This window comes from Lasiosphaeria miniovina (genome assembly GCF_030549165.1).
Source record: "Lasiosphaeria miniovina strain SMH2392-1A chromosome Unknown B0T26scaffold_3, whole genome shotgun sequence".
Lineage (NCBI taxonomy): Eukaryota > Fungi > Ascomycota > Sordariomycetes > Sordariales > Lasiosphaeriaceae > Lasiosphaeria > Lasiosphaeria miniovina.
Window position 1 is genome coordinate 2932043 of NW_026848222.1, and position 25815 is coordinate 2957857.

General features: G+C 53.3%; 8 protein-coding genes across 8 annotated transcripts; 3 read left to right on the forward strand and 5 right to left on the reverse strand.

Moving 5' to 3' along the window:
- Positions 1 to 174: 174 nt before the first annotated feature.
- Positions 175 to 4199, reverse strand: B0T26DRAFT_749867 (kinase-like domain-containing protein; the record flags this gene model as incomplete). Its single annotated transcript, XM_060445160.1, has 4 exons — positions 175 to 1101; positions 1218 to 1532; positions 2938 to 3412; positions 3538 to 4199. 4 exons carry the CDS (start codon positions 4197 to 4199, stop codon positions 175 to 177), a joined length of 2379 nt encoding a protein of 792 aa, XP_060298400.1.
- Positions 4200 to 4963: 764 nt separating this feature from the next.
- B0T26DRAFT_771021 (uncharacterized protein) lies at positions 4964 to 7338 on the reverse strand (the record flags this gene model as incomplete). Its single annotated transcript, XM_060446543.1, has 2 exons — positions 4964 to 6037; positions 6089 to 7338. The coding sequence occupies 2 exons, from the start codon at positions 7336 to 7338 to the stop codon at positions 5440 to 5442; spliced, it is 1848 nt and encodes a 615-aa protein (XP_060298401.1). The 3' UTR covers positions 4964 to 5439.
- Positions 7339 to 9568: 2230 nt separating this feature from the next.
- Positions 9569 to 9816, forward strand: B0T26DRAFT_702837 (uncharacterized protein; the record flags this gene model as incomplete). Its single annotated transcript, XM_060441645.1, has 1 exon — positions 9569 to 9816. A coding segment is annotated over exon 1 (223 nt), but the record flags the coding sequence as incomplete, so codon positions are not given.
- A 2187-nt stretch (positions 9817 to 12003) lies between these two features.
- B0T26DRAFT_221096 (uncharacterized protein) lies at positions 12004 to 12786 on the reverse strand. Its single transcript, XM_060433848.1, has 2 exons — positions 12612 to 12786; positions 12004 to 12521 (listed from the first exon to the last, which is right to left on the reverse strand). Exon 2 carries the CDS (start codon positions 12505 to 12507, stop codon positions 12154 to 12156), a length of 354 nt encoding a protein of 117 aa, XP_060298403.1. The 5' UTR covers positions 12508 to 12521; positions 12612 to 12786; the 3' UTR covers positions 12004 to 12153.
- A 117-nt stretch (positions 12787 to 12903) lies between these two features.
- On the reverse strand, positions 12904 to 13924 carry B0T26DRAFT_702845 (uncharacterized protein). Its single transcript, XM_060441646.1, has 2 exons — positions 13353 to 13924; positions 12904 to 13283 (listed from the first exon to the last, which is right to left on the reverse strand). The coding sequence occupies exons 1-2, from the start codon at positions 13673 to 13675 to the stop codon at positions 12977 to 12979; spliced, it is 630 nt and encodes a 209-aa protein (XP_060298404.1). The 5' UTR covers positions 13676 to 13924; the 3' UTR covers positions 12904 to 12976.
- A 600-nt stretch (positions 13925 to 14524) lies between these two features.
- B0T26DRAFT_642675 (nucleotide hydrolase-domain-containing protein) lies at positions 14525 to 15408 on the forward strand (the record flags this gene model as incomplete). The annotated part of the gene is made up of 2 exons (XM_060437468.1): positions 14525 to 15062; positions 15149 to 15408. The coding sequence occupies 2 exons, from the start codon at positions 14525 to 14527 to the stop codon at positions 15406 to 15408; spliced, it is 798 nt and encodes a 265-aa protein (XP_060298405.1).
- Positions 15409 to 15659: 251 nt separating this feature from the next.
- B0T26DRAFT_739704 (uncharacterized protein) lies at positions 15660 to 16395 on the reverse strand (the record flags this gene model as incomplete). Its single annotated transcript, XM_060443747.1, has 4 exons — positions 15660 to 15758; positions 15812 to 15891; positions 15964 to 16054; positions 16225 to 16395. 4 exons carry the CDS (start codon positions 16393 to 16395, stop codon positions 15660 to 15662), a joined length of 441 nt encoding a protein of 146 aa, XP_060298406.1.
- A 1409-nt stretch (positions 16396 to 17804) lies between these two features.
- Positions 17805 to 24018, forward strand: B0T26DRAFT_643789 (P-loop containing nucleoside triphosphate hydrolase protein; the record flags this gene model as incomplete). Its single annotated transcript, XM_060437574.1, has 9 exons — positions 17805 to 18128; positions 18194 to 19610; positions 19667 to 20851; positions 20903 to 20989; positions 21091 to 21251; positions 21306 to 21409; positions 21675 to 22660; positions 22807 to 22875; positions 23684 to 24018. The coding sequence occupies 9 exons, from the start codon at positions 17805 to 17807 to the stop codon at positions 24016 to 24018; spliced, it is 4668 nt and encodes a 1555-aa protein (XP_060298407.1).
- Between the last annotated feature and the right edge of the window lie 1797 nt (positions 24019 to 25815).

Here is a 25815-nt window from a genome sequence, read left to right on the forward strand (position 1 = left end):
GAAACTTCTTAATCTTCCTTCATATGTCATCCCGATCTCGTTGAATTCTATCGCTACTACAAACTGTTTGCCCACTGAAAACAATCCCACAGAGCACAGGTGTCGTCTTCAAGTGGCACAAGCCTACCGGGGGAAAAAATCCTCGGCTTGCGGGTTCAAACCTGACAGCTGGGGCTAAAAGCCGTCGTAGTTGGCTTGGCTCGGCAATGTCTGCGAATAGCCCCTAGGCGGCTCGGGCATTAGGGGTGACTGCTGCTGCTGTTGTTGCTGCTGCTGGGGATAGTTGTATTCATCGAACCACGGGTGCTGAAGAGCCTCCTGCGCCGAGATGCGCAGCTCCGGTCGTAGCTGCAGCATGCACTGAAGCAGGTCGATCCCTGTGGGGTCGATCTGAGGTAGTATGGTGGCCAAGTTCTGCGTCGCGTACATTTGCCACCCGGCCTTGTACTCGGGAAATTGCGTTAGTCCTGGCCACGTTCTCTCGGTCGGCGTCCCCATGATGCGGAAGATTCGGATAATCTGGTCTTCGTTTGTCGTTCCCGGGAACAACGGCCGGCCCGTAAACATCTCGGCCATGATGCAGCCGGCCGACCAGATGTCGATACTGGTGTTATAAGTCCGGCTTCCCAGCAGTACATCCGGCGCCCGGTACCAGAGCGTCACCACCTCATTGGAGAAGGTATTAACTGGGATCCCAAACGCCCGCGCGAGACCGAAATCCCCCAATTTTAGAGCGCCCTTATTGTTGATCAACAAATTCTGAGGCTTTAGATCTCGGTGCAGGACTCTGTTCTTGTGGCAGAACTCGATGCCCTTGAGCAGCTGGTACATGAATGACTTGATGATGGGCGGGCGCAACGCCCCCCTATGGCCTTCCGTGTCCATGTACTTCTTCAAGTCACCGTCCAGATACTCGAACACCAACATCAACTTGTTCTCGGTGTGAATAACATCATGAAGGGCAACGATATTCTCGTGCTTCAGTTCCTTCATAAGTGAAATTTCGCGAATGGCCGTGCTGGGTGTGCCTTCCTCAGAATCCAGATGGATCTCTTTCAAGGCAACGAAATCGCCAGTCTGTCTGTTCCTACCTTTAAATACCTGGAATTCCAGATATTAGCACGGGTCTAGGCCGGCAGCAGCACAACGATGCGACATAGTCATTGCGCCGCTCGCGGTTCGCCTCTTCGGCGGCCGCTGGTTTTGAAATAACTCACGGTAGCATATGTTCCCTCGCCGAGCTTCTCCAGCTGCTGGAAGGAGCTAGGATGTCTCTTGGTGTCCATAGCTACGGTGTGGCGCGGGGTAATCGGCTGCTGGTCTGTTTTCGTATTAGATGCCGAGTCTGCACTCGTAACCGTCGGCGAGGACGGCGAGGGGATCGGGTCGGGGACGGAGCAAACGGCGTAGTGGGCAGTGGGTGGGGGCTGCTTTTGCGAGGTATATCTGGAGTCGAAGAGGATGCTGCCGGCCGTCTCTGTCTGGCTAAGGGGTCCGTGCCGCGGTGACTCGGGTGCGAAGGATGTCGCCGACTGAGACCCGTGAGAAGCCGTGTTTGGAAGCAGAGATGCCCAACGCAGTCTCTGCAGACAAAAGCGAGGAGAGAACAAGCCAACCTAGTTGCAATACCAACGACTGCTTCTCTAGAGATGCCTGCTCTGATGCGGTGCAGCGCCCTGGCGCAAACTGGCGACGGCTGGTGAAAGGATGCGGCGAAGAGAGAAGGGAGAGCCGACGTGCTGGCTGCGCTTTTGCTTGGGGGAAGGGAGTGAGGCGATGATGGGTCCCGGGGTGGGGATGTTGGGGTGATGGCGCTTCTAATTTTTTTTGTTTGCGGGCGACGAAGGATAAAAGGTTTCAGAGGCGGCCAAAACACCCAAGCAATAGCAGGTGAGGTAGTTGGGAAGTGGCCGTGACGATGAGACAGGCGGTCGCTGCTGCGGTTAAGGTCTCCTCCAACAGCCCAGTCATGATTGGGCCTGGGCACTATGGTTGGCCCAATGGTGAACTAAAAACGGCCCTGGGACCACCCTGCCCCGCCACCCCGCTATAAGGCCCAAGGCCAGAATGACTGACCCCCTCCGAGTCTGGCTCGCGGCCGAGGTAGCTCTTGGTGAAACTCAAGGTTCAAGACAAAACGCCTGCTAATGGTAACACCAAGACAAAATCAGGTTCGGAGGCGACCTAAAGCTGCCTGCACATACTGCATCAAAAGTTGTCTGTAATTTTAGTAACATACTAAATCACGACAAATTAAACTGTTTACTCAATTCCTTCCATGCCGATACCGAGGCCTTCTAGTCTAATTCCTCAAAGTTTGTTAGGAAGAATAAGGATTACGGAAACTAAATAAATGGGGCAAAAAAAGCATTCGCAAGCTATTCTAATTCGTGACGCATAGACAGATTCTATATCACATGCTCCAAGTCCTGCTGCCAACAGTGTTCAGGACGAACCGTGAGGTAATAAGAGCCTCACATCTCTAAAAGTTCCCCACTAACAAAACATTTAGAGAAAACCGAATTGGAGACAAATGTGTAATTTATTTTCCACCTACACGCTATCATTTACAAGCTGAATTGCTATATACAAGGATCCGCTAAGACGAGTGTCTCATCTTACTCATCAAGAATTGTCGTTGAATCTGTGAGTTCGAACGCCGGTCTAACGGTGAGGAAGGACAGGTATAATGGTTTTGCGGGCCTTTGGAGTGCCAGCAGCTATTTATATACCGGAGCTTTCGGGCGTGCCAGCAATATATCTGACAAAGGGGTTCCGGCTCCAAAGTAAAGCACGGATGACATTGCTGTTATGGTGGTTTCGTGTCAAACGTGTCCTCATGGCTGTACGTATTGTACGCATTGGCATCAGCAGTGCTCTCGAAGAGGCAATGTGGAGAAAATAAATAGCGAAAGGAATAATAGGATGCGCGCTCACCTGGGCCTCCGGCTCAACCTCCATCATGTCCAACCACTCGAGGGTAAAGGCCGTGACGATCTTGGACCAGTCCATCACGGAGGGCATGTCCAGGTGGGGGCCGTCGTCGTTGATTGTATGCCACACATCCGGAAACGGCGATGGTATGACGTGCAGGATAGGGGCGCCGCGGTACATAAAAGGCACGTGGTCGTCGCCGATCATGCTGCCGCCTTGGAACTGTGTGGCCAGTTTTCCCCCGTCAGGTAGGAACGGCGCACGAGGCTTGCTCTCCAGCAGGCCGAGGCCGCGCATCCGGCCCTCAATGGTCGCCATCTTTTGGTATGCCCAATGTGTCGTCTGAAAGTACGAGCTCACGCGAGGGTTTGACGAGCCAAGCAGATCAAGCAACACGAAGAGGCTGATCTGCCGCAGCGGATTCTGGAAGTTGGACATGGCTGGGAAAGGGGTGTTCTCCCACTCCTCGGCGAGAGCCCTGCAGGGGGTGTGGTTAGTTTGTGTTTTTGATGGTACGTATCTCGCCGTATCCTTCCTTTCATCCCCCCTTTTTCCCCTTGTCGCAAACAATGCCACTGCCTAGCTTCCAGATTGCACACGTACCTCGCGCCGTACAGCGAATCGGTGTCTGTCCACTGCAAAAAGGCCTCCTCACCGTCGAGAAACAGAATCTGCACGCCCATGTCCATATCGAGGGTGCCGCCCTCGCCCGCGGCAGCCATCTCGTCGTGCATCTGGGTCAGGTACTTGTCGATGCTGCGGGCAACGTGGAGCAGGATGGCACAGGGTGCGGCGCTGTCGGTTGCTCCCACGAAGCCCTTGGGCTCGATCTTGCTGTCGTAGTGGGCGACGAGGGTGAGCAGGTTAGCCTGGCCGGGCTTGGTCCAGGGGGGCTCGCGGCGGAGGATGAGGTTGGCAAAGGGCAGCTCGCGGTCTCCCGACACGGGTGTCTTGGAGGTCGAGTTCTGCCAGCGCACCTCCCACTTGGGAAGCGAGCGTTGGAAGAAGCCGATGAGGTGCTCCTGCGCCTTGATCTGGCCCGGGGTGCCGGGGACACGCGGGATCAGCAGCGGCGACAGGAGCTCGCCGTTGTGGATATCGAAGTCGGCATCGCCGCCACCGGGCACCAGCTTCAGAAAGTCATCCGACAGTGGCTTGTAGGCCGACGCCACGGCCACAAACAGGCGCAGCGCCAGGACCAGCCCGGCCAGCAAAGACGGCGCACGGCGGCCGACGACTTGTCTCGGGGGTTGTTGGCTCGCCATTGAGACCTAGAAGTGGGTGGGGAGGGCGGAGGGAGGTAGGGTGGCTACGCCCAGCCTCGGGTTCTCGGGGTCATGCTCTTGACGCAGTTTACTGAGGACGGATAGTGTTTGCCCAGTTCGTTGCAGGCCAGGGCTTCGAGGTTGTTTGTTGAATTGCCGCCTGTACCACCGTAATCCCTCGACTCCACGTTAAGGTTGAATTCGCGCCGTTAACAGCGTTGGGTCCAGTGGTCCTTCGCGCTGACGGAATGGACTGTCGTCAGCAATTCCAGATGCGCCGCAAAGAGACTGAACAATGAAAAACGAGTAAGCTCCAAAAGCCGTTGGTGGCCCCTTCGCTTGGTTTCGACGCCGCCGCCCCAAATCTGTTTGACACGGTCGCTTCTTGCCGTCCGTCATTGGTCAGCGTTTCATCGTTTGCTCTGTGTGCCGGGCCGTCGAACCCATCACTAAATGCGGTGACGCGCACGCTGCACTGCGGCAATCCGCGTTCCTGGGAGATCGGCGGGGCCAGACCCGCCCAGAACAGCGACCCTGGGCAATTTCGAGCATGGTATAGATGTGCCATAGGGCATGGAGAAATACGTACATACTTCGTACACATGATGCATCGTGACTTTGGCCATGACCTTGACATGTTTCGTGTGTCGCATTTAGAGAGACCCAGTGCATTCTTTTAGTCTGGATACTGCTCCCACCCCAAGGCAAACTGAGTAGACTTTGCAACAGGATGGATTAATGATTAGACTAGGTCCCTTGGTAGTTAGTTACCTTACCTACCAAAACAGATATCTGTAAGTTCCAATCCCCCACATTACCTAGGAATCCGATCACGATAACCCCTTTGAAGTGTTCCTCGCCTCCACTATGAATCCGGTGTTTCCCCGTGGTATCATGATGCAGCTCTTGTGTTTTTTTTTTTTTTACAAAGGGCGTGCTGCTCTGCGAGGCCAGCAAACATCGCCCACCTTCCCCTGTCTATTATATATATAAAGGGCCCTCCTGATCCGCACAGCTCCCATCCATCCCATCCATTACCTTGGCGCCATCCCCGTGTATGATAGATGAAGTATGGTTGCAGAAACAGAGACGACAAGAGACGAATATGAAAGGCATATCGCTCCTTGTCCATGCATGTCGACGGTAAAATAAAAGTACCCTGCAAGCTAAAGGCCCTCATCAGGGAGCAAAACAACTACCATAATGCAGGCTCAGCTCTTTCTCTGTACCCCTTTTACCTCTAGCTCCCGTCCTCGCCTCCGTCAAGAGTATCCCCTTGAGCCCTGCGCCTCTCCATAGCCTCCTCCAGTGCCAGCCGCTCGGTGAAGCTGCGCGGGGTGCCTGCGAACGCTCTCGAAAGACTAGCCGCGCTGTAGCTGCCCAGATCTGCCGCGTCAACGTTGTTGCGCCGGTCAATGCTGCCGACAAATTGCGCATCCCGAATGCTGCCAATGACCAACCGCACGTCCTTCATGCTGGCAATCTCGTCATATAGCCGCGCGTCGGTCATCGGGCCAAACCGCATGGGGTTACCTTTGTACGAGCCAACTGATTGTGAGAACAACACTGCCGATGGCGAGACTGGCGGCAAATTTACCGCTTGAGGTGCCGGCTGCTCTGTGGTGGTAGCGGTGCCGGTGGCGTCGTCCGCTGCAGAGACGAGTCTCAAGGACCGCCCGCGGGGGGTCTCGTCGCCCTTGCCATCATACTCTTCCTCGTCTTCGTCGATGTATTTGCTCGGTTGACCGAGGGGGGCTGCTGACTTGCGGCTCCCCTCCTGCTCAAAGTCGAATAGAGGGTCCTCGTCGTCTCCCAGGTCTGAATCATTGATTCTTCCGCTGACAACGGCCGTCGGTAATGTGGGAGTACTTGAGTTGTCTTCCAAAAACGCCGCCGATTTCGATTTCTCAGAACTGCTTAAGGCGGGCAGCTGACCAAATGGGGATCGTACAGTTAGTGAAGGGGCCTTAGGGGAAGATTTGGGTCTTATGGAGAGAAATTCCTCGTCGGAGGCATCTTCGTCCTCGTGATTCTCAAGTTCTTCGATAGGTGATCCAAGTAGTTCATCGGGGACATGGTTTTCTGCGACGGCATGCTGTGGTTGGACGGCGATCCGTGATTCAACCTTGAGTGAGGTATCGATTGCCTTTCCGCCATTCATCTTGGGGGTATCGTCGGAGCTCGGGTTTACCACTGTCCAGACGGTTCCTTCGTCAAGCGGACTCCGCGTAAGGGCTCGGAGGGCCTGGGTTGAAGAGACCTTTTTTGGTCTTGGAAACGAGTCTTCCTCGCCCTCTACATCGAGCAACGACGTGCCTGTATACGCCGGTGACTCATCCCCCAAGGCTTTGGCTGACGTGTCGGCTGCCTTGACTAGAGGCTCCGCCTCGTCAACCAAGGCCAGTTCAATTAGTGCCTGTGGGGAGGCAGATGGGAAAACCTCCTCGCCCTTGAATTCAAAACGAACCCGGCGGGGACTGCCTCTAGTTGAGCTTAAAGATCGCCGTAGCGCACTTCTCCGCGCCTTGCTCTCACTTCCTGATGACTCGATTGATGAAGATGATAGGTCTGTCAGACGTCTGACAGGGGCAGGCCGAATCTCAAGCTTGGCAACCTCTGGCTCCTTTGTCTTTTCAACTTTTTCGGGTTCGGCTGCGTCTAGTGTTGCCGTCGGAGTCACAGGGACTGGCGACCGCGGTGGCGAGTGCACGCTGTGATATGTGCTGTCTAGGAGCGGGAGGTATGTGGGTGTAAAAAGACCCTGAAACTCCTTCTCGCGCTGGTGCGGGCTTCTCGGGCCCTCTTTCGGCACGCCGGAAGTGTGGTAGAGGATAGGAGGGGGCGACTTCCGGCCGTCCCAGGCTTTGCGATCGGCGAGGGACAAGCCCGAGGGCGGGCGATCGCTCTCAAAGGCGGCCGGGGTTGTTGGGCTCGTCGGGCTTAGGGCTGGATACCTCGCAAGAGACTCGGCGATGACTCTCAAGATCTCGTTGGAGACGTGGACCGGGTACTGCTTTAGGCAGTCCTCCATGTGCCTGTGAAACTCGGCGAGCAGGTCGCGCTGGTAGGCAGCGACCTTGCCGTCGAGCTCGGCGAGCCTGTCGTGCAGCTCCGACACGAGCCTCGCGGCGTCGTCCATGACGTACCCTGGGCAATACGATGCGATGCCGGCCCTCCTCAGTTGTGCGCGTGACACAATTGGATTTCAACAAGTAGGCTGCCATACATTGTCTTGAAGCCTTTCCTCTCTCAAACCGCTAGTTGAGCACTGGACTAAGGTAGGGACGAGGGCTTCGATTCGGGAGGCTGCAGGTCGGCTGGCGAGCCAAGACGAAGAGTGCGGAGTGATGGAGTCAGTGAGCTCACCATGGAACCTAGAAGGCTGGGAAGCGGGTCAAGACAGGCGGCGGGATGGAACGGATTGGAGATTTTGCGGCGGTCGAATTCGGCGGTTTGGTGTGGAGGTGGTGAGGTAACCGCGCCCGTGCAGCGCCAAATCGAGAAACCTTCTGGGCTGCCAGTGGGGTGTGCCATCCTCTGTGAATCCTGACCGAACCAGCCCGAGCGGGCGCGGCTGGTGGTGAAGGTGTGGCTCGTTTTCTTGAGACAGCGCCCGGTCCATCGCTTATTAGCGGCAATGGGGAAGCTGGCCCCCCTGGCCGCTCGCCAAACTCGCGAGCCAGTGCCCCGGTAAAATACCTGTCACATATTGGCAACCCGGCCATCCGATAGCGCTGTGACAGTGCGCATGCAATCAATTTAAATGATGTTCAAAGTGAGGCCCAGATACTCTTCACTCGGTGAATCGGTTCGAGCTCTCACGTTCACCGTGGTGGGCCCAGGCTTCCGGATGATTCGCTCACCAAAGTAACCAAACTTCGGGAAGCGTCGACGATGTTGATAACAGCTCATGGAACCGATCCGGTGCGTTCAATAGTCAGGGCCTTTGTGCTTCGGCATGTCAGCTAGCCTTTTGACCAGACAGCTCGTCAGCATTCGGGTATCATCTCAAGGGCCTATACCAGGACAACATAATGTTTGTGCCAATGTACTGTACAGCATTCACGGTAGAACGGTGTTAGTATGCATTCTGCCGATCAGGGACTTTTGAGAATGATACGAAGTCAGCACATCAACGGTAGTGATAGCTGTGAACAGCCGGCAGGAGTCAAGGGAACTTAGGAAGGGCCATTCAGGTCAAAATACTCAAGTAAGTCCCCACCGGAATCATAGGTCAGAACGTTTAGTCCTGGCAAGCCACTCACTTGCTTAGCTTCCGACAAGCGCGCATGATACGAGCTTATATATTGCCCCGAGCTGCGGAGTATGTGGGGGGTTGTGTCTTGAGACGATGATCGCCCGCTTTCCTCTCCTTCGCTACACACCTGGGTCTAGGGCTGGATGGAGATGGGGAGATCGGATCCGCATCTCGCGGGTTGATGCAGGCACTCGGGAGCTGGAAGGCCAGGACGGTAATCACGCTTGGGCTGTTTGTTGGGGTTATGATTTACAAACCGGGCATGTTAGCAGCAGCCCTGTTTAATCACGTTTCGACAAATTAGATATAAAGATGTTCCAAGACTGACTGATTGGCTACCTCGTAAGACGCCCCAGTTTCATCACTAGTGAAGTAGTCCGTCCTGTGTGCACCGTACATTCCTGACACTCTCATCTCTTGCCAGTGTACACCCCGTAAGCAGCAAGACATACACTCCCCTGCAGCATGGCAAAAACTGCTTTAGATATCTTGGCCCTCTTCTGGCCCAAGGCAATCTGGATACTGCAAATGACATCTGCCAGCCATTGCTGGTCCTGTTAGTCCTGGGCATAGAAACTGCCTCGCCTGCTTCTATATTTTTACTTTTTGCTCTCCAGAACCGAGGTACCTTTCACCCTAGGACCCACTGCTTTCTTCTATTCATTAGCACCGAAATTTATGGAAACCCTCCTCCTCTCTTCTACATAACCAACCGCACAACACCTCTTCCCAAAATCTCCAAACCTCGTCAATTCTCACAAGCAATCCGGTAATAACCCCCACGCGTGCGCACGAAAGATTGATGCCTAATTCGTTACAGGTTGTCTATCGCCATGCCGCCGAAACGGAAGGCTGCCGATTACGCGCCTCTACCGATCGAGTTAAAGTTCCTCTACAATCGCTCCATCGACTAGGTGCCTCATCCGCTTGAAACTTTGCCTAGTGCTAGACCCTCGATACCTACCTATTTGCTCTCGTATAACACCACTCCGGCGGGAGATAATACTAGACCCTCGACGTCTATAGATCTACCCTCGACACCCACGCATCTACCCTCGATACCTACGCATCTTGTAAGAGAAGGTAGGTACGCCTGATCAAGGTGGTCACAATGCAGGCAAGAAGGTAGGGGAGCAATGACTTGTATTGGTGTAAGACTTCAACCTGGCCCTCGCAAAGGAAGATGGGCGAGGGCCATTGTTTATATACCTGCTCAGGGGTTCGGCCCGGGCATCAGTCTGCGGTCGTGGCGCCACGGCGTAGCGTATGCCAGCTGGCAGTGTTCTAGCCAGTTGGTGACAAGTGGTGGGCGCGCACCCTGTGCGCGCAGTTGGTGTTTGGGGTGTCCTTTTCCTTACACATCTACCCTCGACAACCACGCATCTACCCTCGACAACCACGCATCTACCCTCGACAACCACGCATCTACCCTCGTATAACTCCCTTAATTCGAACCCGTAGTCGTTAAGATTACGCTTTCCAATAATGGATGAAGAGCTAAAGCGGCAGTTCGCCGCCTTTCTTTAAAGCGAAATTATAGCTCTTTCTAGCGGCCGTAAAACCACAGCGTATACTAGTAGACTGAAGGATCTATTCGTAATATAGCCTATTATCCTCGATCTGTCCTCGAGGTTGATTTATATACGTCTAAGGAATATTAACGAGTCTATATCGCTCGACCAGTTCTTCCGGGGTTAATTATTAGTGTTGATTACGCTAGTCAAAATAATTACCGGCATCTGGGTCAACCAGCCTATCGAGACCTTGGTTACGATGCTTAAGGAAGAGGGAGGGGGGTAGATATCGACTAAAGGCAAAGGTAAAGGCAAAGCGGAAGACCGTAGTAAAGAGGATAAAATTGTAAGTGAAGGCAGGTACGCCTGATTAAGGTGGTCACGATGAAGGTACTGAAGGGCGTGAGCAATGACTGATATTGGAAAGAGACTTCAACCTGTCCCTCGCAAAGGAAGGAGCGAGGGCCACTGCTTATATACATGATAGAGTGTAGTGTAGATTGTGAGGCGGGCCATGAACAAAGGAGTGAGGTCTTAGCCCGCTCGGGGAGTGTGAGTCAAACTTGTGTGGGTTAGGGTCTTTTCCTTACAAGTAAGCATAACGATGGCCACGATGGCCACGGGGAGTAGAAGGAGGAGGAACGTCTACTAATGGAGTAGAGTAAGTATAACGATGGCCACGAGGAGTAGAAGGAGAAGGAACGTCTACTAATGGAGTAGAGTAAGTATAACGATGGCCACGAGGAGTAGAAGGAGAAGGAACGTCTACTAATGGAGTAGAGTAAGTATAACGATGGCCACGAGGAGCAGAACGTAAGAGAGGGCAGGTGCGCCTGATCAAGGTGGTCACAATGAAGGCAAATAGAAGGGTGAGAAATGACTGGGATTGGCGTTAGACTTCAACTTGGCCCTCGCAAAGGAGAGGTCGAGGGCCATTGTTTATATACATGCTCAGGGGCTCGGTCCCGAATGTGCTTGTGGGCACAAGGCGCTCAGTATTGGCTTAGCGGCTCATGCTAGGCGGCAGTGATCTGGCCCGTTAGTGCCAGATGGTCAACGCGTGTAAGGGAGTGCGCGTTGACAGGTGCTTGGTGAGGTGGGTGTCCTTTTCCTTATACAGAAGGAGAAGGAACGTCTACTAATAGAGCAGAGCAAGTATGACGATGGCTGCGAGGAGTAGAAGGGGATACCGGAGGGAAGAGAGAAGGGAAAGCAGAAGATGAGTATTAGTACGGACAAGGATAAGGGTACTGAACATGGCGAGGGGGAGACGCTTAAGCTTACGGGCAAGCTCTCCAAGCTGAGCCTCAAGGGAAGCTACCGCAGGCTCAAGGAGGTACGGGGCAAGTTCAAGCGGTCTCGAGTTGCGTGGTTATTCCGGGAACCGAAGGAAGAGGAGCGCGTCGGAGAATAGGAGTATTAGGAGGTATTCATAGTTATCTAGTCTATGAACCATACCGAAGGCAAGAGAGACGGTCCAGCGGTCCTTCATACTCTTCTCTCAAAGCTACACGACTCACTTCGTAAAGCACGCGGGGTACTAGCGCGAAACTACTTCAGTCCCGCGGCCAGATATACATAATGTAAAGGCATTTGCCGTATTTTAATACCTCGAACCCGCTCGCCTACGACTGGGTCCCCGAGATAATGGCGGCCATTTGCCCGATACTCCCCGCCCCCAGCATCGTCTCCCAGCCGCCAGCCTTCCAACCTCGTACCCAGGCTTTTTTCCCTCGCTCTCCATGCAGGAGCAGTCTTTCCGGGCATCCCAGGCCTTCCTGACACTCTTGGCCGGATTTCCCCCATGGCTCAGAGAACATGCCATAACGTTCCCACCTTGTATTGCTGCCACCATCTCGAATCGGAGCGGGGCGGCAGTCCATCCAAAGGTATAGACCGCAACGAAACCCCACCGTAAAGCTAGGAATCTACATCCCTACATCCATCATAATACAAGCATAACACATATCCCCAAAGCCCTTCTGCCAACACCAGGAGAATTTTGTGTCAGACGATAGAGGTCGAGAAAATCCAGAAACTTCATCACAACCCTCGGCCCGAAGAACCGAGTATGCCAGCAATAGTATCCATAATATGAGGAAATCCGTAAATCTCTCCCATAGTAATGCTTTCGGATTCCTCGGTAACGATAAGCGCCCCATCGTCCACATCCATGGCGCTGCTATTCCAACATAGACGAGTCTTCTTTTTTGACTTCGGGGTCTGTTTCATCCGGAGCGTTGACATCTGGGCTCGGACCCTGGGCCTCGATGACTTGTTTGAACCCGGCATTGCATTGGGAAAGCAGATCATGGATTTCGTTTCTGGCACCTTTCAGAGCTTTGAACAGGCCCTCGTTTGTGACGAGGGCAAAGTAATCCCGATGAACGGCGTCGATAATTGTCGCCACATGTGTCTTGAAGAGCTCCTCTAGCTTTTCGATCATGTCTCCTAGGCGTTCATCCACTCTAGAGGTTGCCACGCCGAACATTGTGTAGCGAGCGTGATTCACATGAGTAGTCATAATATTCTTCATCCGCTTGTAGCATCCTTGACCTGCAGTTATATGTTAGTGATGAATGCATATAATTAGGGGATCGCTCTAGTTACTTAACTGGGATGAAGTATAAACGCAATTACCTTTCGAAATTCGGCCATACTTTCCAAGAAGAACTGAGTCTCCTGCTTCTTGGAGTCTTCCGCCCACTTAGAAGGCTGATCGGCCACCACCACTTGAATGTAGAGGGAAGCTGTAAGGAAACCACCCTCGTAACCACCATGGCCACCGCTACCAGGGCCACCCTCGCCACCATCGCCACTATCGCCAACAGGGCCACGCACTATCGCCACTACCACCCTGGCCACGCAAGGATGACTCGTAACCCCTTCCACGTGTATATAGACCATGGCCTTCGCACACCTCTTTAGCTCAGGCCAGGTTGAAGTCTTACGCCAATACTAGTCATTGCTCGCCCTGCTTGTTGCTCCCATTGTGACCACCTTGATCAGGCGTACCTGCCTTCTCTTACAGAAGCCAAAATATGGCTGAGCTCTCTCAAGAACCTTTGGTACGCTTCCACGCACGCCGTACGGGTTGTCTCCAATCCATGTCGCCGGAGTTCCGGGATTTCGGTATCTTCAAAATCCGCAAACCCGGAAATAGGGTCGTCCTTGTCAAGACGGCCCGACATTAGTTGATAAGTTTTCGATGAGACACAGAACACTCTCAAGCTGTTGGCCATTTTGTGATAATCTCGCACTTCGAAGTCGATTCCATCCTTCTCCGCTAGAGCCTGGGTTTCGATATCGCGCCTAATGAAAACAGTTAGCAAAGTTAACCATATTAAAGCACATATCCCCACCCTCATGACAGGAACTTACTCGTGAATACCATCCACAAACTGCCTCCTCATGGCTGCCCTGGTGTATTCATCTCGTGACTTGACACACGCACGCTTAGACTGAAACTTCAAATGTTTTGTTTCCTTTTGTAGTTCCTTGGTTGACTTGCAAAGAGGCTTCAGAGCTTTTGAGAGTCTACCCCTTTCGTTCCGCATTTCATTTCTCTTCGATTTTAGCTGCTCAAGTTGTTGGAGAGCTTGTTTCTTGGGAAGGATCTTTTCCTCCGTATCATTGTCAGGTGTAATGAGCTCGTCATCGGAGGAGCTGCCAGAATCGTCATCTCCGAGGTGCATGGTCTGCATCCGTTTTCGAGACTTGATAACGGCCGCTCTTGGCTTCCTCCAGGCTATATGTCTAGTTAGCAAATCCCAAAACACAGTGCGTGTTTTTCGAACCGCAGCCCCCACCGCAAGATGCGGCAAATCCAGGCGCGGTGGCCAGCCTCCCGACCATCCTCCCTATACCTAAAGAGACCCCGAACGACTAGATTCCTCCCGAATACAAGATGCCGTAGTTATAACTTGGTCAAACATAACTAGCATTTTATACGGGCTTCTAAAATGCCTCAGCTACCCATTCCCTCGAGCGAAGCGAGGACAGCTCGCCGCAGGCGCCGCCGGAGGCCAAAAAAAAAGAAAAAAAGAGGCTCCGTTCAGCTGAACCCTTCCTGGCCAGTCGGGTAACCTATTTTTAGTTTCACAAAGAACCGGATTGTAGCAGTTAGTAGCGTAGGCAGCAGTATACGTGGGATATTTGGTAGCTGTAAATTTCAAGATCGAATAAAGCTGCCGCAATGATTGACGTTGGAATTTAGGTGCGGCTCAAGTCTCTGCCAGAGGCGCACGGACCTGAATTTGACCGCCTTCCTAGTTCGGCTTTCAGTGGGGATACGGATACCTTGGCCACCAACTGGTTCCCTTTGGGTTGACCATTGGATACCAACGTTGTTTCGCCGAGTTTAACTGCAGCATCCCTTCCATCAAACTCGAGACGACAAACCCCCAACGACGCGATTCATCGAGCTATCGCCTCCTCTCAGACTATACCGCAACCGCAACTCTCACGACGCAAAAGATTGCGCGACGAACAAACGGAGCCCACAGGCTATACGCTGCCCCATCCACTTGCGCGCCCCCCCCGTCCCCCCTAAAATGTCTACAATCACACCCACGGCGCTGCAGAGCTCGCAGCCGCCGATAATCCCACGCGACTTCAATGGGAACCAGCCCCAGACGATCCGTCTCTATCCACTCTCAAACTATACTTTTGGGGTGAAGGAGACGCAGCCCGAAGAGGACCCCAGCGTTCTCGCGCGGCTGAAGCGGCTCGAGGAGCATTACCAGGCGCACGGCATGCGACGGACGTGCGAAGGCATCCTCGTCTGCCACGAGCACAACCACCCACACATCCTTATGCTGCAGATTGCCAACGCGTTTTTTAAGCTGCCCGGCGACTACCTGCGCCCCGAGGACGACGAGGTCGAGGGCTTCAAGTCGCGCCTTGACGAGCGCCTCGCGCCCGTCGGAAGCCTGGGCGAGGGCGAGAAGGCCGGCGACTGGAACGTCGGCGACTGTCTCGCCCAGTGGTGGCGCCCCAACTTCGAGACCTTCATGTATCCTTTCATTCCTGCCCATGTGACGCGACCAAAGGAGTGCAAGAAGCTCTATTTTATTGAGCTGCCAAAGTCAAGTACGTTCCGAGTTCCAGCATGATGTTTTGTTCGTTCGAAATGGTGCCCATTATATTTGCTGACCTTCTTTTTCGCCTCTACGCAGAGGTCTTGAGCGTGCCCAAAAACATGAAGCTCCTCGCCGTCCCCTTGTTCGAACTCTACGACAACACCGCGAGATACGGGCCGCAATTATCCGCGATTCCTCACCTACTGAGCCGTTACAATTTCGAGTTTGTAGACGATAACGGCGATGCTGTTGCGGTCACACCCGGGGCCGGGCCGGCCGATGGCTATGTTCCCAAGACAAAAGTTCTGGCTGGCGGCGACGACGTGGATATGAAAACCGAGAACGGCATACACTAGGGCTTTACCTGGCGACATCGGAAGTACAACAGGGAGTATATCATGGATTCTGCAGGCGTCTGGCGTTATACCGAGAAACATTAACCCGTAGCGGTAATTGGGGGTGTAGGATTATTAGGAACGAGGTAGGGTTCAGGGAGCAGAGACAAAGTCTTGTCCTTTATTTTCATAGAACTATTCTAGGCACACACCGTAGCTCAACTACCTAGGCAGAATAACAAAAACGCTCTCACATGTCGATTTAAGAGAACCTACGATGCCTGCTCGCCTTGTATTGTGGCGACAACCCGACGGGAGTGCCTGGCAGCCCTGAATTCCAGGTACCAAATTCCCTGCCATGTACCAGTACACTGTAACAGCGTTAGTTTGCCTTTCATTCTAGCTTACTTGCACACTGTCTTACCAGCTTGCCGTCTTTGATGGGAATCGTGACACTCGCCCCAATCAGGGCGGATTTTACGTGGGCCGGCAGATCATCGGGGCCTTGGAGAGGATATCAGTAAGTCATGTTTGTCCGCCTAAACAAGAGGGGGAGTGGCTTGGCTACGGACATACCTTCAGCGTCGTGCCGGTAAAGCGGCTCCCCTTTCGGACCGGCCTCGGGCACAATGCGGTCAAGCGTGTCACTCATGTCGGCTCTAACATCCTACAACACAGGGAAAAAGATGGAGGAGTCAATTGAATGATCTCGTTGAACTGGCATTATGAATCTGTTCTTTCTTTTCTCTTACATCCCTGCACTTATACCCCTGTGCAGGGAGACGGTAATTCTAAGGCCAGGGTATATGGTTTAAGGATTCAGGAGACAAAACTAACCTCGTCCCAATTCTCATTAAGGCTCAGCGCACAGCTCGTGTGCTGGACAAACAGGTTCAGCAGGCCGACCTTGTACGTCTTGATCTCGGGGAGCTCGTTGAGAACAATGTCGGTGATGAGGTACGAGCCACGGGACCGAGACGGCAGCGTGAATTGCTTCTGAGACCACATGGTGGACGATACAGAGCGGGGGGCAGTCCCGTCAGCGATTGGAGGAGAGGCGTAGGAGGCGAAGCTGTTTGCTGCTGGTGATGAGTCGTGGCCGTTGTTGTTGCCAAGAGCCGAAGAAGGGGGTGACGGGAAGATAAGACTCATCAGCACCGACCACAGAAGATGGAAAATGCTAGGGAAGAACGAGAGCAAGAGGAGCGCGAATAGAAGCAGCGTTGTCGTCGAAGATGCTGCTGGTGCTGTTCGCGGTGGCATCATACGCCGGACGGAGTTATATGAGGTCTCTTTAGACCGGCAGATGGGAAATGGTGTGGGGGGGCTATGATGCAGTCTACTGGCACCCGGAGCTACCCTGGTCCGCGTCATATGCCGCTGAGGGTGGGGCAAAGACTTTGGACAGCTTGGCATAAATGTCCAGATACCCGGGCAAGACGTCTTGTCGTCGTCTTTGGTTGTTCTTTCCAATGGCCCTATCCCTTGGCAATCATGAAGCGAGGCACTGTCTTGCGTGGACCCATGTTGTGTAAACCCAAGTCATGTTTGTTGTAGCTTCCATCAGTATTAGGGCAATTGAAGGCCTGTCTTACTCGGTAATTGAATTTGGATTACGATTGGCTGTTTCTAATTGGTAGAACAGAACTGCACTGGGCCTTTGTGTAAATCCGATTAAGTCTCTCAGTTGCCATCTCCCCACTTTATTCTTGACTGCAAAGCCATTGGATTGTCAATATCTGAACAGAACATGGACAGTGCAACTCGTGAGCTCAAATTTGACATATCTGCCCGTACCCTTGTTGCTCAGAAGGGGAAATCGAAGCACCATTGCAGGATACGGTATCCCGAAGCCCGTAGGGTTCAACTCCGAAGTTCGGTGGGGCGCGCACACGTTTGTCCAATGGTGTTAACGAGCGACTTTGGCTGGTACCGGAATTAGCGCCCTGCAGGAAGATAAAGCACCGTTAGCAGCCTGGTGGGTCTCCACCAGCAGCCACCCTGGAGATCAGGCACCGCCCATGCAACTAGTAGATTCTTAACGATAGGTACATTTAGCGACCATCATCCCAGAACTTGCTGACCAACAACGGGATTGTCCGGACTCCTACGGCCTTTGCTGATGACCAGGCTCTCTCAATTTTTTGGGCTCTTAATATCAATATTGTCATATAAAACCCCATCCTCGGACGCAGAAGTGCAGACACGTCGAACGCTAACAACTAGTCTGACGCGAAAACTCTCCAACCGCCTTTGACGAGCCGATCGCGGTCCCGCTCTACCGACGCGAATCCCTCTACCTAATTCTTAATTCCGAACCAAGCTCGGCCACTCGTGCTTGAGCCCCAGATTCAGAATCCCCACGCACGTTTTGCTATGACGCCGCTGGCTTCTGTCGCGAGAATATAACTGCGCCAATGGCGACCGACTTTGCCTATGGCCTTCCCGACCAGAAGGTCATTTTCGATACGGGCTCTTTCACAGGCTACCATGCTACGCCCGAGTTGGGAAGCGACTACCTCTCTGCGGCCGAAACCTACAAGCAGCTATTCTGCGGTAACGAGGAAGGATGGGGCCCGCTCAGCCCGTTCCGGTACGACTTCACGCCATGTTTTATTGACGTTTGGCTCGCCTCGGTTGCTGCGTTTGGCATCGTCGCCGGGTCTCTGGCCCTGTGGTGGTTGTTAAAGAGGAGGCAGCCGGCCAAGGTGGACAAAGACTGGCATTTCTGGACGAAACAGGTGTGTCGAGCCCTGTTGCCGGCAATCGCTAGCCAGCGGGCAAGGTACTAACAGACAGCCGCTAGGTCCTTCTTGCGCTCATCATCGCCGATGTCGCCGTCCAACTCGCCATCCAGATCATAAACTACCCGGGCATCTGGTTCGGCGACTTCAGGGTCTATTCCACCGTAGCCACGATACTGTCTCTCTTTGTCATCTTCTCCATACAATGGCTCGAACACACGCGACTCCGAAACGCCAACGGTGTTGTTTTGTTTTACTGGCTCTTCCTTCTCATTGCCTTTGCTGTCAAGCTTCGGTCCCTCATCTCACAGCACATCTATGCCAAGAATCAGCCGTATTTCATTACCTACTGTGTAGGCTTCGGCCTGGCAGTTCTCGAGTTTTTCTTCGAATGGCTGTGGCCCAAGAAGAACGACGCGTACGAGGTCCTGGTTGAAGACGGCGAATGCCCGGTAGAATACGCCACCGTGTTCTCCATCCTTACCTTTTCGTGGTTGACGCCCTTGATGAAGTACGGATACTCGGAATTCCTTACTGAGGAGGATCTGTGGTCTCTGGCCAAGTCGGACACCACCAAGACAACAGGCAAGGCTTTTGATGACGCTTGGCAATACGAACTCAACCACCGGAAGCACCCGTCCCTGTGGATTGCTCTATTCAAGTCCTACGGCGGTCCTTATATACTCGCGTCTATTTTCAAAGTTTTCAACGACCTCGCGGCCTTTTCCCAGCCGCAGCTTCTGAGGTTCCTCATCTCGTACGTGGACTCGTACAAACCTGAAAAAGAACCCCAGCCTCTAGTCAAGGGTGCCTCCATTGCCTTGGCCATGTTTTCCGTGGCCGTCCTGCAGGCCACCATGATCCATCAATATTTCCAGCTCGCCTTTGTCACCGGCATGAGAATAAAGGGCGGGTTGACCTCGACGATCTATAGAAAGGCACTGAAGCTCTCCAACGAAGGACGGGCGTCCAAGTCTACGGGTGATATTGTTAACTACATGGCTGTTGACGCTCAACGTCTTCAAGACCTGACGCAATTCGCCCAGCAGCTGTGGTCCGCCCCGTTCCAGATCATAATTTGCTTGGTTTCTCTCTATCAGCTGGTTGGCTGGTCGATGCTGGCAGGTATCGCTGTCATGATCCTCATGGTGCCGATCAACGGGTTTATTGCGAAGTTCATGAAGAATCTGCAAAAGCAGCAGATGAAGAACAAGGACGCCAGGAGCCGGTTGATTGCAGAGATTGTGAATAACATGAAGAGCATCAAGCTGTACGCATGGGGTGCTGCCTTCATGAACAAGCTGAACTTCATCCGGAATGACCAGGAGCTCAAGAATCTGCGCAGAATTGGCGCTGGCCAAGCCGTTGCTAACTTCACCTGGTCAACGACCCCCTTCCTTGTGTCCTGCTTAACATTTGGCGTGTTTGTCTTGACCAACGACGCCCCACTGACAACTGAGATTGTTTTCCCTGCTCTGGGTATGATATACTCCCCCTTCGTGATGTGCGCGGCCTGTAGCTAATCCATTCTGTAGCACTGTTTAACCTGCTCACATTCCCTCTGGCGGTCCTCCCGATGGTCATCACTTCGATCATCGAAGCTAGTGTTGCAGTCGGTCGTCTTACTGCGTACTTGGTTGCTGAGGAAATCCAGGCCGATGCCGTCGAAGTGAAGCCTGCCGCGCAAGAAGCGGGAGACGAGACCGTTCTTATCAGTGACGGCACTTTCTCGTGGAACCGTCACGAGCGCAAGAATGCCTTGACTGACATCAACTTCAGTGCAAACAAGGGCGAGCTCTCTTGCATTGTGGGCCGTGTAGGAGCGGGCAAGAGCTCCCTCCTACAAAGCATCCTCGGCGATCTGTGGAAAGTCAAAGGCAAGGTTGTGGTCCATGGAAATATTGCCTATGTTGGCCAGTCATCCTGGATCATGAACGCCACTGTTAGAGAGAACATCGTCTTTGGCTACCGGTATGACTCTACTTTCTATGAGAAGACTGTGAAGGCTTGCGCTTTGCTGGACGACTTTGCCCAGCTCCCCGATGGAGACGACACGGTTGTGGGAGAGCGTGGCATTTCGCTCAGCGGTGGCCAGAAAGCCCGCGTGGCCCTGGCTAGAGCTGTATATGCTAGAGCCGATGTTTACTTGCTGGATGACTGCCTCTCGGCTGTTGATTCCCACGTTGGCCGCCATCTAATCGACAACGTCCTTGGTCCCAAGGGCCTACTCAGCTCTAAGACAAGAATTCTGGCTACAAACTCCATCCCTGTGCTTAATGAGTCGGACTATATCTGTCTACTTAGGGATGGCGAGATCGTTGAAAAGGGGACATACCGTCAGCTCGTGGCAATGAAAGGCTTTGTGTCGGAACTAATCAAAACCACTGGCCAAACCGATTCGAGCCAAAATTCCGATGATGACGGATCGCCAAGTGGTAGCGGTGGCCAGAGCGAAACATCAACCATTATTGAAGCAGAGGGCAGCCATGAGAAGGAAGAGCTGGAAGAGGCTCAAGAACGAGTCGGCGCACTTACGTCAATCAGGTCCATTCCCGGAAACTCTTCTACCCAAAAGAGAAGAGCCGATAGCATGGTGACATTGCGGCGAGCCAGCACTGCCAGTTTCAAAGGGCCGAGGGCAAAATTCTACGACGAGGAGAATCCTGCCAAGACTAAACAAAGAAAAGAACACTCTGAGCAGGGCAAAGTCAAGTGGTCAGGTAAGAGTTGCCATTCATTCCGTCTGTTTCCCGCAAGCTAACGTCTACAAGTCTACGCCGAATATGCCAAAGCTAGCAACCTCGTGGCTGTTGGTGTGTATCTTGTTGCGCTTACTTCTGCTCAGATTGCCCAGTTTGGTAAGTCACTGGCCGCTCATGTCTTCTCTCTGTAACGTCACAGACCCTTAAGTCTCCGCGTTTATTTGTTTCTTGCTCGACCCTAACTGACTGTCATGCAGCGGGGAGCATCTGGTTGAAGAACTGGGCCGAACGAAACTCCGACGCCGGGTTCAACCCCGAGGTTGGCAAATATATTGGCATCTACTTCGTATTAGGCGTCGGTGCTGCAGGTCTGACTGTCGTGCAAACTTTGATTCTGTGGATCTTCTGCTCTATTGAGGTATGTGGTGATAAACACACGAGATGGAAAGCGCTCGCTCACAATTCCGCACAGGCATCGAGAAAGCTGCATGAGAAGATGGCTACGGCAATCTTTAGATCGCCAATGTCCTTTTTCGACGTCACACCAGCTGGGCGGATTCTGAACAGATTTTCGAGGTCCGTCACACCAATTCTTATTTTTGTTTAGTTGCTCTTACCCCTCCCCTCTGTCTCTTGCCTTCAAGTGGTGGGATGCATGTTGTACTCAGCGAGGCTGTTGAGCCAAGTGGCTCGAACCGCTGTTGAACACTAGCCATGCTGTGCTTCCTAGCTGTCACGTATCCCATCATCTTCCTTTTCAAGACTGGGGCGTCATGTAACGCCCCCGCTCCCCTTCGGTATACGAGACTCGGAGATTCTAACCGCACCTCACCGCTGCTAGTGACATCTATCGCGTCGATGAGGTCCTTGCCCGCATGTTCAATATGCTTATCGGGAACCTGGTCCGGTCAGGCTTCACGCTCGTCGTCATTTCGGTGTCCACGCCCGCGTTTGTCGCATTGATCATACCGCTAACTGCGATGTACATCTGGATCCAGCGGTATTATCTACGGACATCACGAGAGCTCAAGAGGTTGGACAGCGTTAGCCGTAGCCCGATATATGCCCACTTTCAGGAGTCGCTCGGCGGTGTATCGACCATTCGGGCATACCGCCAGCAAGACAGGTTTGAACACGAGAACGAGTGGCGAGTCGACGCAAACCTGCGGGCCTACTTTCCTTCCATCAGCGCTAACAGATGGTTGGGCGTGAGACTGGAATTCATTGGCGCCGTGGTCATTCTAGCAGCCGCTGGCTTCTCGGTCCTCTCGGTCACCAATGGCGCCGACCTTAGCCCCGGTATGGTCGGTCTAGCCATGTCGTACGCGTTGCAGATCATGGGTTCTCTCAACTGGATTGTCCGCCAGACCGTCGAAGTGGAGACCAACATTGTGTCCGTAGAGCGTATTCTCGAGTACGCACGTCTCCCGAGCGAAGCTCCTGAGATCATCCATCGCAACAGGCCGCCCGTGAGTTGGCCAGCCTATGGTGAGGTGGAATTCATCAATTACAGTGCACGGTACCGCGAGGGGCTCGACCTGGTGCTCAAGAACATCACCTTGGACATTAAACCGCACGAGAAGATCGGCGTTGTGGGACGAACGGGGGCTGGAAAGTCGTCCTTGACACTGGCATTGTTCAGGATCATCGAACCAGACACTGGCAACATTACTATTGATGGCCTCAACACGTCAAGCATTGGGCTTTTGGATCTGCGGCGACGTTTGGCCATCATCCCCCAGGATGCGGCTCTCTTCGAGGGAACCATTCGAGATAATCTTGACCCCGGCCACGTTCACGACGACACGGAACTATGGAGCGTCCTTGGTAAGTTGGCTACAGCGATAATTCATCCATCTTCGTCACGCTGTACTTGCGTTGCTTGTGCTGCTGGCCCGCACATGGCCAAAATGGCTTCTACGCTTCTAGCTGCATCTATTTGTGCTACATGACGACTAATTCGACTTGTATAGAACACGCCCGGCTAAAAGACCACGTCACAAGTATGGACGGCGGCCTCGAGGCGAAGATACATGAAGGAGGTAAGCTATGTAATATTCCCACGTTCTATTGATCGGCCCCGTCCTCCACACGCTTTCTGTCGGCTTTTCCATTCCCATCATCCCATGCTACCCCCCAATTATTCTGTCTACTCCGCGCCCGATCCTCTTTCTCAGCCGTTGGACTGCGACTGCTGGATGTTCTCTCTCTATCCCTCCCGCCATATGCGTGTGCACGTAACCACATGTGCTCCGTACGACAGCGGGCATCCACGGACACAAGCTCCGCGCTGACCGCAAGACGGCTGCCAAGTGTGCTGTTGTCTATCAGTCGACACTGCTTTTGAATTTCGGCATTCCCAGCACTACACACCCACAAGAGCCCTCCCCAATCACCATAACTTATCACGTGCAGCGTGATCTCCACGTTGGTGAATTTGCTGCCTCCACAGCCGTCCCTGCAGCATCTCCGACGCAATGCAAAGATGCAGAGTGGCCCTGGTGGTGTAGTGCTATCCATGCTGGTACTGGCTGTGGTGTACGAAGAGCCGAACCCCGGCACTGTATTCTCCCTGCCAGGTTCCAGACATGGCCAGACTCGTTAGGTTTTCTTTGCTTCCTCACCGACTCAATCTGCCTACCTACCCGTGCCCTATCCCGCTTTACCTGACCCTAGTCTGCACCACGCGACGTGGATGTCCCGGCAGGCATCTCAAAATTCCTATTACTCCGTGAAGTTGCGGGAATCGCCATGATTTCTTGAGGAGACGATTGCCGCTAAGGAAGATGAGGAGTGAACCATTGTGCGTGTGCAGCTCGTAGCTAACAATGACACCCCCTACCGTCTCAGGATCGAACCTATCTTCTGGACAACGCCAGCTTGTGTCTCTAGCACGCGCTATGCTCACACCGTCAAATATCCTGGTGCTCGACGAGGCCACGGCCGCCGTCGACGTCCAGACGGACGCCCTGCTCCAGGCAACGCTACGTAGCCCCCTTTTTTCCAACCGTACTATCATCACCGTCGCCCACCGCATCAACACCATCCTCGACAGCGACCGCGTGGTCGTGCTCGACAAGGGCGAGGTGGTCGAGTTTGACACTCCGCAGGAGCTCATAAAGCAGCGCGGCGTCTTCCATGGTCTCGTCAAGGAATCTGGCTTGGACACAGAGTTCCAAGACTGATGCGGCCACCTCTTACCCTTCTCCTCCTTCTGTTCCACTCATTCCTTCTAGAAGGTGAGGCAACGGGGGAAACAAAACTTAGGCGCCCGGCAGGCGCCATGGATCGTGCGAACACATTCATGCAGAATCATGACATTTTTTGAACCTGAACGTGTGATTTAGGAAGGATCGATGAACACATTGTTAGAGATGCACGTGCATATTTGTACATGTTACCAGTACATGCTCAGGACTAGTAAAAAAGGCGGTTCCAAGTAGCAGTCATGTAGATAGCTTTCTCTCTACTTTCTCCTCTGTCTGTCCTCCTCCCCCTTTGGACGGGGAGAAAACGGGTAACTCTTTTTAGCATCGCCTAAGCAATATGTTTTCTCGCAAAAAGAGAGAGAAAAATAAGAGATGTGGGAGACTGCAACCTTGATTCATGTACCGTGAGCAAACTCGTGATCAACTTTGGCTGCCGTGTATCCACCAACTTGATATTATCAGGGAGGGTGGCATCCTCAAACTGGCGAATAAGCGACATATACCTACTCGGCGACTAAGAACAAGTTTCTTCGGCCCTCCCAACCCTCTTTTATCCAGCTCTCTCGCGGCCCACGCGAGGCACAGGACGGGTTGATTACTTTATGCAGCAACGGGCGTACACTCTCCAACCCACCCCCTTTTTTGCTTCCTTGCTTAACAGGGCCAGATGCCGCTGCAAGGCGGCGGCGCCGGCTTTTTTAGTTGGGGACAAGATAAGGTAAGATAATGGCGGCTTACGTCGTGGAAGAGGGGGGCGAGTGTGTGCGTAATGGGATAAAGGAAGAGAACCCAAGGAAGAAGAGAAGGAACTCTACCGCCTGGAAGCGAGGGCCGTGTACCCAGCTAGGACGCTTATTGCGTCCGAAGTTGGGGGCCTTGGGTATGGGTTATCAGCTGAACTGTCTCGTCTCCAGACTTTTTTGACAGACTGCTACGCCCCATGGCTGCAGTGTTAGCCAGGGCTTGGCCCGGGTGCTGGGGCTCTCGGGAGATAGCGATAGGCCGGAGAGCGGGAAGGGTGAAAACCAAAAACTTGGCCCATCTTTTTCTCTCCCCAAGGCGCAGCGGCACAGCACGGGGCGGTGGTTGATTAGGTGACAACAACGCAGAACCGAAGGCCAAGAGAGCTTCTTCGATTAAGGCCCCCAAAAGGGGGACGACGCTTTGGACTTGGTTGAGGGGAAGAGGACCGCGGCCGAACCAACTCGACGGCATTTCAGGTTCTGTGTATTTGAAGTTACACAGAGGTGACACAAAAGCCAATACGCTCGGCTGACGGGAAACTCGAACCAGCAACTGCAAGGAGCTCAGGGTGGCCTTTTAGCCACGGAATTTATTTCCCAGATTGGCTTTGAGGGGCTTCTCTACCGCGCGGGAAATCCAACCTCGCCAGCCAAGTTGCCGGCGGCGAGTCGTGCAATGGGTTGAACAACGGGAGCTGGTCTTGAAGAAACGAAGGTGGTTGATGATGAGCGGCCAACAAGCAAGTGTTGGGAGAAGTACGTAGCACGCCCGAGGTTCAAATTATCGCCGAACACGTAATCCGACATCTGACGGTGCAATCAGTTCAGCATCGGCAGTTCGCGTTCCCGTGTTGTCCTCGGCGAGTACGTGTAGAGTAACCTGATGCAGCTATGTCATCAATCGCCCATTTCGAGCAATTTGTTGTTGACTTTCGGCGCCTCTGCGGCTGGGCAAGTACCAGGCATGTAGAATTGCTCGAGCCCGTTGTTACTCATCCGTCCCAAGAAATGCTTGCCGTGTTTCCATCAC